This window comes from Callospermophilus lateralis, chromosome X (genome assembly GCF_048772815.1).
Source record: "Callospermophilus lateralis isolate mCalLat2 chromosome X, mCalLat2.hap1, whole genome shotgun sequence".
Classification (NCBI taxonomy): Eukaryota; Metazoa; Chordata; class Mammalia; order Rodentia; family Sciuridae; genus Callospermophilus; species Callospermophilus lateralis.
Window position 1 is genome coordinate 73,442,106 of NC_135325.1, and position 10,355 is coordinate 73,452,460.

Sequence of the window (10,355 nt, forward strand, 5' to 3'; positions counted from 1 at the left end):
CAAAAAATAAATATTTAAAATAAAAAATTGTTCTAATAAGTTATACATGATAATAACATATATTTTGACATATATATATATATATATATATATATATATATATATATAGAGAGAGAGAGAGAGAGAGAGAGAGAGAGAGAGAGAGAGAGAATAACTTCTCATTCTTCTGGTTGTACATTACATAGAATTACATTGGTCATGTAATCATATATGTACATAGGATGTAAATGTCTAAACCATTCTACTATCTTTCCTATTCCTATTCCCCCTCCCTTCCCTTCAATCCACTTTGTCTAATCCAAAGTACTTCTATTATTTCGTAACCTCCCCCCAATCATGTTATTGTGAATTAGCAACCACATGTCAGAGAAAATACTTGGCTTCTGGTTTTGGGGAATGGCTTTTTGTTTTCACTTAGTAGGATATTCTCCAGTTCCATCCATTTACTGGCAAATGCCATAATTTCATTTTTCTTTAAAGCTGAATAATATTCCATTGTGTGTGTGTGTGTGTGTGTGTGTGTGTGTGTGTGTGTGTGTGTGTATCACATTTTCTTTATCTGTCTGTCTCCTGAAGGGTACCTAGGTTGGTTCCATAGTTTAGCTATTGTGAATTGAGTTGCTATAAACGTTGATGTGGCTGTGTCACTATAGTATGTTGATTTTAAGTCCTTTGGGTACAAACCAAGGAGTGGGATAACTGGGTCAAGTGGTGGTATCATTCCATGTTTCCTGAGGAATCTCCATACTGTTTTCCACAGTTGTTGCACTAATTTTCAGTCCCACCAGAAATGTATGAATGTACCTTTTTCCTGACATCCTTGCCAATATTTATTGTTGCTTGTATTCTTGACAATTGCCATTTGGAATAGAGTGAGATGAAATCGCAATGTAGTTTTAATTTGCATTTCTCTAGCTGCTAGATGTTGAACATTTTTTTCATATATTTGTTGACCTATCATATTTCTTCTTCTGTGAAGGATCTGTTCAGTTTCTTAGCCCATTTATTAATTTTTTTTGGTATTAAGTTTTTTGAGTTCTTTTTACATCCTGGAGATTAATGCTCTATCTGAGGTGCAGGTGGCAAAGATTTTCTCACATTCTGTAGTCTCTATCTTCATGTTCTTGATTGTTTCCTTTGCTGTGAAGAAGCTTTTTAGTTTGATTGCATCCCATTTATTGATGATTCTTGATTTTACTTCTTGCACCTTAACAGTTCTTATTAAGGAAATCAGTTCCTAACTGACATGTGTAGACTTGGTCCTACTTTGTCTTCTATTAAGCGCAGAGTCTCTGTTCTAATGCCTAAGTCCTTGATCCACTTTGAGTTGAGTTTTGTGCAGAGTGAGAGAAAGGGATTTAATTTCATTTTGCTATATATGGATTTCCAGTTTTCCCAGCACCATTTGGTGAAGAGGCTATCTTTTCTCCAATGTATATTAATTCCACCTTTGTCTAGTATGAAATAACTGTATTTATGTGAATTTCTCACTGTGTCTTCTATTCTGTAACATTGGTCTACATGTCTGTTTTGGTGCCAATATCATGCCATTTTTGTTACTGTAGCTCTGTAGTATAGTTTAACATCTGGTATTGTGATGCCATCTGCTTCACTTGTCTTGCTAAATATTGCTTTGGCTAGTCTGGGTCTCTTATCTTCCAAATGAATTTTATGACTGCTTCTTCTATTTCTATGAAAGAATGTCATTGGGATTTTAATAGGAATTACATTAAATATGTGTAACACTTTTGGCAGTATGGCCATTTTGACAATGTTAATCCTGCCTATGTAAGACTATGGAAGATCTTTCCATCTTCTAAGGTCTTCTTTTATTTATTTCTTTAGAGTTCTGTAGTTTTCAGTATAGAAGTCTTTTACCTCTTTTGTTAGATTGATTCCCAAATATTTTTTGAGACTATTGGGAATGGGGTAGTTTTCCTAATTTCTCTTTCAGTGAATTCATCATTAATGTATAGGAACATGTTTGATTTATGGGTGTTGATTTTATATTCTGCTACCTTGATGAATTCATTTATGAGTTCTCGAAGTTTCCTGGTGTATTTTTTTTGATCTAATATATAAATATAGAATCATGTCATCAGCAAATAGGTATAGTTTGAGTTCTTCTTTTCTTATTCATATTCCTTTAAATTCTTTCTTCTATCTAATTGCTGTGACTAGTGTTTCCAGGATGATGTTGAATAAACGTGGTGAATGAGGGCTTCCTTATCTTCTTCCCATTTTTAGAGGGAATGCTCTCGATTTTTATCCATTTAGAATGATGTTGGCCTTGGGTTTAACATATATAGCTTTTACAATATTGAGGTATGCTCCTACTAACCCTACTTTTCTAGGGTTTAGATCATGAAGGGGGTGCTGTATTCTGTCAAATGTCTTTTCTGCATCTATTGAGATGATCATGTGACTCTTGTTTTTAATTCTATTGATGTGATGGATTACATTTATTGATTTCTGTATGTTGAACCAACCTTGCATCCCTAGGATGATTCCTACTTGAACATGGTGCACTATTTTTTCATATGTTTTTGTATTCAATTTGCCAGAATTTTATTGAGAATTTTTGAATCTGTGTTCATCAGGGATATTGGCCTGAAGTTTTCTTTCCTTGATGTGTCTTTATCTGGTTTTGACTAGCCTCATATAATGAATTTGGAAGAGTTCCCTTATATTCTATTTCATGGAATAATTAGAGGGATATTGGTGTTAATTCTTCTTTGTAGGTCTTATAGAACTTGGCTGTGAATGAGTCTGGTCCTGGGCTTTTCTTGGTTGATATGCTTTTGATTACATCTTCTATTTCAGCACTTGAAAGTGCTCTTTTCAAATTGTATATGTTCTCTTAATTCAGTATGGGTAGGTCCTATGTCTATAAATTTGTTGATGAATTCAAGATTTTCTATTTTATTGGAGTATAAATTTTCAAAATATTTTCTGATTATCTTCTGTATTTCAGTAGTGTCCATGTGATATTTACATTTTCATCACAAATTTAAGTAATTTGAGTTTTCTCTTGTTTTTTAAGTCTATTGATGTGATATATTATGTTTATTGATTTCCATATGTTGAACCAACCTGGCATTGCTGGGATGAACCCCACTTAATCATGGTGCACTATCTTTTTAATCACAAATTTTAATCATTTGAGTTTTCTCTGTCTTTCTCTTCATTAGCATAGCTATGAATTTATCAATTTTGTTTATTTTCTGAAAGAACCATCTTTTTGTTTTATCAATTTTTAGAATGGTTTCTTCTGTTTCAATTTCATTGATTTCAGATCTGATTTTAATAATTTCCTATCTTCTACTGCTTTTGGCATTGATTTGTTCTTCTTTTTCTAGGGCTTTGAGATGTAATATTAGGGTATTTATTTGGCTATTTTCTTTTTTTAATATATGTATTTATTTGTTAATGGACCTTAATTATTTTCCTTTATTTATTTATGGTGCTGAGAATCAAACCCAGTACCTCACACATGCTAGGCAAGTGCTCTTACCACTGAGCCACAACCACAGCCCCTATTTTCTATTATTTTGATAAATTAACTCAATGCAATGGAGTTTCCTCTTATAATTTCCTTCATAGTGTCTCAGAGATTTTGATAATGTTATTCACTACTCTCATTTACTTCTACATATTTTTTAGATTTCATTCCTAATTTTTCCTGTTATTCATTTGTCATTCAATAGTGTATTTTTTAGTCTCTAATTGTTAGAGTAACTTCTATTTTATCATTGATTTCTAATTTCATTCCATTCCATTATGATCTGATAGAACACAAAGTATTATCTCTATTTTTTTTGTATTTGCCAGAAGCTGCTTTGTGGCATAAGATATGGTCTGCTTTACAGAAGGATCCAGCAAATGGATCCTTCTGTAAGTGTATTCAATCATTGATGGATGAAATACTCTCTATATATCTGTTAAGTCTAAATTATTGACTGTATTATTCTATAGTTTCTTTGTTTAGTTTTTGTGTGGAGGATCTATCCAGTGGTGAGAGAGGTGTGTTAAAGTCAATCAATATTATTGTTTTATGGTCTATTTGATTCTTGAATTGAGAAAGGTTTGTTTGAAGTACCTAGATGCTCCATTGTTTGGGGCATATATATGTTTACAATTGTTATGTCTTTTTGATATATAATTCCCTTAAGCTCTATGAAATTTCTTCCTTTGTCCTTTCTGATTAACCTTGGCTTGGAGTCCAGTTTATCTGGTATGAGGATGTAAACCCATGCTTCTTCTTGTTTTTTTTTTTTTTTTTTTAAGAGTAGAAAGTAGAAGCTTTATTAAGGACAGCAGAAAAGACTTCTCCCCAGAATAAGAAGGGGACCCAAGAGGTGGAATCTGTGGAAGGGCAAGATCTTCCCTCTTTTATAGCTAAGGTCTACTTTCAGCTTTCCCGCATTCCTGTCTCATTCCTGTCCTTTGTTCTGTTATCTTGTAGTGATGGAATGTAGGTGGGAAGGCCCAAAGGATGGGGGACAGGTGGGCTGAAGGAGTAATCTGGGCAGGGACAGTTGCTTTATTAACATTTCCTTGGGATGAGCTCTGGGCCTTGGGGACATTTTCAATTCCCCTTTTCCTGGACTCCATTCTCAATATGACCTTCATTCTTGATGTTACTCAATATTAGACCCAATTTACCTAACTACACTAACTACCTATCTTTAAATCTGGCTTCATTACCCCTCTAATTTTGGGAACTCCTTACTGCTGTAAGGAAAGGGGGGCAATGACCGTTCTGGCTTCTTCAAGCTGAAAGAGGGCAGTGTTGAGCAAACAGTTTTGGAGTCCCCCTTTTTAAAAATCAGGTCTATCAATAGAAGTCTGATTGAGAACTAACAGGCTAGAGGGCCATTTGAGTGATGGGTGGTCTATAAGAGAAATAAGAAGTTATTAGTACTGGAACTAGATTAATGCAGCAATAAATGCCACAGCATAGGAATATGCCAACAAGTATGATGAAAATGACAGATTAACAATGTTTTCCACCAGGAAGTACCAGAGAACCAAAAGCCAAGATATTGTTCCCATGACAAGGTTGGCCAGGACATGGCTTCTATCTGAGCATGTAAATCTTTAAGGATATTTGTCACATTGCCAGAATTGTCAGGGATGTAAACACAACATTCAGTTTTAATAATGGCACAAGTACCTCCTTGAGCTGCAGTGAGGACATCTAAAGCCATCGGTTTTGTAAGATAGTTTTCCTCATAAGTGTTATTTCAGTGTTAAGGAGAGAGATACTTTCCTCAACATCATGGAGGGCAGTTTGAGTATAATTGTTTAAAGTCTCTACATGCCACATTACATCTTCTAAACCAATTTGTGGGATAAACAGTGAAGCTAGATGATCATACCAATGAAACACTGATCGTCCCCATCTATGTTTGAGATTGGGGAGGTTTGCTGGCTGCTTTATATTTGGGGTCTATCTCCCCTGCATCCAGGGGTACCCAATAGTACATCTCCCTATCCAGCCTGGGGGAAGCCAGGGCCATAGGTTAGTTCCACATATCCAATGAGTCCCATTGGGTGCTGGCCAAATAATTTTAGGTCTAGAGAGCCAATCTGTTCCAAACCAATCATTGGCTTGTAAAATTATAATTTGTTGGCATGCAACTCCAGGGTCCATCCTAACTCTCGAGTAGCATTAGGCCTTGTGTCATAGGTATGGTTTCCTGTTTTTTGGCGCTTCTTGGTTTAAATGCCCAATAGTGGGAGTGAGCCATAAATCTCCGTCCCAAATTTGATAGTAACCATCTTTATATCTGTGACATGTTGATGGTGTGGATGGTGGAAGGAGAGAATTAGATGGGCCTATATGGGATTTAACAGTGGTAGAAGTCTGAAGGTTGGTCTGTTTTAAAGTGAAAATCTTTCCATGACCAGGTTGTGATAAAGTTTCATTTATAGGTTATAAATTAACTTTGGCATGAGAGGCATTTTGTAAAGTGGGTCTTTCTTTCTTTTGTTCAACTTAAGGATTGTAAATTTATCCAATCATTTCCTTGTAAGGGGGATACCCACCAAGGCACTCCAGAGGTACTGTAAAGGGGTAATAGTCCACATATCCAGCAATTCTCTTTTTGTAACCTAGTGGCATATTGTTGGGCCCACAATAGAAAAGAGTTAGTCTCGGTGGATCTGTTCTGGTTCCCATATCAGGGAAGTTGTTCCTTGGTGTAATGTCTCTTTGAGGAGGCTATAAAGAGTGTTAAATATTTCCCCATATCCAGGGATCCAAATCCTACAGTATCCAGTTATCCCTAGGAAGCCTCTAAGTTGTCTTATGGTTTGAGGTAGAGGATATTGTCCTATAGGGTTTATTCTTTCTGGTCCTAGCTTGAGAGTTCCTTGAGACAGCAGTAATCCTAAATATTGAATTTGTTTTTGGCACAATTGAGCTTTTTTCTTTGAGACTTTATAACCCTTATTGGCTAAGAAGTTTAAAAGTTCTTCAGTAGCTTCCTGACATCCCTTTTGAATAGAGGCACACAAAAGTATGTCATCCACATATTGTAGGACAGTCAGAGATGTTTTAATCTCTGAACTCTGTTAAATCCTTAGCTAGGGTTTGGCCAAACAAATGAGGTCTATCTCTGAACCCTTGGGGCAATACTGTCCAAATTAGTTGAGATCCGCTATCTGGTTCCTCAAAGGCAAATAGATATTGTGGTTAGGAGTCAAAGGGTATATGGAAAAATGCAGCCTTTAAATCTAAAGCATCAGCTGCTGGAATTTCAGATAACAGAGTGCATGGATTAGGAACTACAGGGTGGAGAGGAACAACTGCTTCGTTAATTATTCTCAGGTCCTGAACTAGTCCCCATTCCCCATTGGGTTTCTGAATTCCTAAAATGGGTAAGTTACATGGGCTGTTGCAAGGCACTAAAAGTTTCTGTCTTTTGAGGTTCTGAATGATCTTCAATAAGCCCTTTTTTTTTGCCTCTGGGCATAGGGGATATTGACTCTGATGTAGAAAGACAGAAGAATCTTTTAAGACTATTTTGATTGGAACTGCACATTTTGCCTGTCCAATCTTGCCTTCAGTAGCTCACACTTCAGGATTTATATTACATTCTAGTAAAGGCAAACATAATGGTCCTCGTGGTCCCAAATTCATTGTAATGGACTCTGAAGTTTTGAAAGTAAGTCTCTTCCCAATAAAGGGGTAGGACATTGTGGGACTATCAGAAATACATGAGAAAATATCATCCCGTCCCACTTACAACTCAGTGGGGGGAGTAAACTTTCTGGTAATAGGCAGTCCAGACACTCCTTGTAATGTTATAGTATTAGAGGAAAGAGTTCTGGGGTAAGAAGTGAGCACAGAATAACTGGCACCAGTGTCTAAGAGGAAGTTGATCTCTTGGCTCCCTAAGGAGAAGCATACCCGGGGCTCACAGGGCTCACATGTGGTGATAGGAGTTACAGGAGCCAGAATTGAGCCTGGGCCCCATCAGGCCTGTGTGGAGGAGTCTGGCTTCAAGGACCTATGCCCCTGAGGACAGTCACTCTTCCAGTGATTACCTTGACATTTAGGGCAGGGCTTTTTGGGTGGTAGCTTGGCTATTGGGCAATCCAGTTTGAAATGTCCTTCCTCTCCACAAAGGAAACAAGTCCCTTTTGTGAATTAGAGGAGCATTTCGTCTTCCCCCGTTTTCACCCTGGGAGCTTACTCCTTTAAGAACGAATACCAGTGCTTCAGTTCTTTTTCTGTCTCTGTGCTCTTTCTCCTTCTTTTCCTCTTGATTTCTATTATAAAAAAATGGAAGTAGCAAGTTGGAGGATGTTATCTAAAGATTGATCAGGGCCATATGCCAATTTTTGTAACTTCCTCCTAATGTCTGCGGCTGACTGAGTGATAAATTTGTCCTTTAAAAGTAGTTGACCCACTGTGGATTCAGGATCCATGGTGGTGTGTTTTCTCATTGCCTCCCTGAGTTTCTCCATGAAAATATCAGGGCTTTCCTGGGGTCCCTGAATACTTTCTGAAACCTTAGAATAATTAATGGGCTTTTGCTTGATTCTCCTGAGGGCCTCAAGGACCAACATCTGGAAATGGCTAATTTTCCAAGCATCTTGCTCATCATTTGGGTCCCACTCAGAATCATTTCTGGGAACTGCCTGTGCTCCAGATGGGTAATTAGGCTTGCTCCTAGTCTGTTCTGCTGGGGCAAGAGCAAGGTGTAGGTCATCCCCAAATTCCTCAGCTGCTATTAGGGCTGCTTCCTTCTCACTGAAAGTCAAAGTCTGGTTGAGTAATAGCATAATATCTTTCCAGGTAAGGTCAAACACCTGGCATATGTTTTGAAATACCTTAATATATTTATCTGGGTCCTCCGAAAATCTCCCCAAGTCTGTTTTTATCTGCCTTAGGTCTTGAAGGGAGAAGGGGGTATGTACTTTGGCCCAATTTCTCCTTCTGGCATCTTCTGGAGAGGCAATATATTTGATCTGTCGATTGGGGCAAATGCCGAGAGGCCAGGGTATGGAGGACAGGAGGGTTGCTGTTGCACACCAACAGCAGATGGAGATTTTGTGGGTCCTCCTGATTGTTTCTCCTCAGTAGGTGAGTCCCCAAGATTTTCTCTCTTCATGGCAGATATCATAGCTAAGTATACTTTACATTGTTGGCATAATTTGGGGTTTTCCCTTAGGGCAAAGAAAACCTGGACATATGGCACCTCACACCATTTTCCTTCCTTTTTGCAAAATTTATCAACCTGTAAAATTGTATTAAAATTGATACTTCCCTCTGGTGGCCAGGTTTCTCCATCAGGGAGTTTGTATTGAGGCCAGGCCTGGCAGCAGAAGCAAATGAGGTGCTTTTTCTTGAACGTCTGTGGGTCAATTTATCTCAATTTTTCAATATGCAGGGAAGTGGTATACCAAGCATATTGGAGAGAGAAGCTCCCATGTGAGTGAGAAGAGAAAAAAAAAAAAAAAAAAACAGGACTCGGGCGCCTGCGCCAGAGAAAACGTTCCCATCAGGGTCATCTCTTTAAGCCTGAGCTTTCTTAACGATCCAGAAAACCAATCTCTCACCTTGCTTTGCCAAGGGTGTTTCTGGTCCACTTTGGCAAAGTGCTAGGGTCCCAGTTTTCCCTGTGCCAGAGACCCTGGGAGGATTCAGACTTAAGGGCATTACTGCTTTCCTCCCTGCCACTATAAAACCCACAGCAAAAGAGAATCGCGTACTCTTCTTGTTGCCTTCTTGCCTAGTAGACTAAAGAAATCTTCTGAGGGTGAGGGATATCTACTGGTTGTAAGGCATATAGTGCTAGTGCTTTCTATCGGAGAGACTACCAGAAGAGTTGATTCTAAAAATGCCTCCCTCTAGCAGCTTTAAGAGAACACAGCACATTCTAAACATTGGAGCGGTAATGGGAAATTTTAAAACAGACTAGTGAAAGTTACCTATGTACATGAGGGAACCTGGGCACCTTTTTAACTATTTATCCCATGTCTTTCTCAGTCCTACAACCTGAATTGCTAGTGTTTCTGACTGTTGAAGGAAAGGGAGCATCTAGGAGAGAATGGATGTGGGGTTGGGAGTGTTGCGTAGCCCTCATGGAGGCAAATGTAATTGGGGCTTTCCCTCAGTGCCATTCATCTACCGATTACCCTAGATACCCCTTAAAGCTGTCAGGAGGGGGTTCAAGAGAAAGGAACCTTAGGAATATATCTGAGTGTAGCCCAGACTGGAATTCCGCAGTTGTTCCAAACTCCTTTCTCCACCTCCTCGCATCCAAGGCAGATAGGGATTAGGGACACTGTGTACTCACGCCAATTGCTCTCCAGGCCCAGATAGAAAAGTGGCAAGCGGCTTTGGCAAAACCCAACATGCCTGCTCTGTATTGAACAGGTGATTGAGAGCTGCCTCTCACCTGAGTCTTGAAGAGTGGCGGCCACACTTATTGCGTCTAAGTAGCCGTTGGGTGCCCACATCACCCTCCAGAAAGAAAGAGAGAGAAAGATACACCTCAGACAGACATGGCGTGCATGGAGAGGTGCTTACCTCGGTGTAGATCTCGGTGGGGAACCTTCAATCTGTTACCGCTGTTTACTGGTGGCAAGACCTTGATTCCCCAATGCTGAAGTATAACACCAGAGAAACATGCCTAGGCAAGTTTAGAGTAGAAAGTAGAAGCTTTTTAAGGACAGCAGAAAAGACTTCTCCCGGAGGAAGAAGGGGACTCAACACGTGGAATCCCCCATGCTTCTTTACAAGATCCATGTAAGTGGTATTTTTTCCCCAATCCTTTCACCTTCAGTTTGTATATCTTTTCCTATGATGTGAGTCTCCTGGAGACAGAATATTGTTGAGT

At 38.7% G+C, this 10,355-nt stretch overlaps 1 protein-coding gene across 1 annotated transcript; it reads right to left on the reverse strand.

Moving 5' to 3' along the window:
- Positions 1 to 7,782: 7,782 nt before the first annotated feature.
- Positions 7,783 to 9,975, reverse strand: LOC143638599 (uncharacterized). Its single transcript, XM_077106466.1, has 2 exons — positions 9,915 to 9,975; positions 7,783 to 8,534 (listed from the first exon to the last, which is right to left on the reverse strand). The coding sequence occupies exons 1-2, from the start codon at positions 9,973 to 9,975 to the stop codon at positions 7,783 to 7,785; spliced, it is 813 nt and encodes a 270-aa protein (XP_076962581.1).
- Between the last annotated feature and the right edge of the window lie 380 nt (positions 9,976 to 10,355).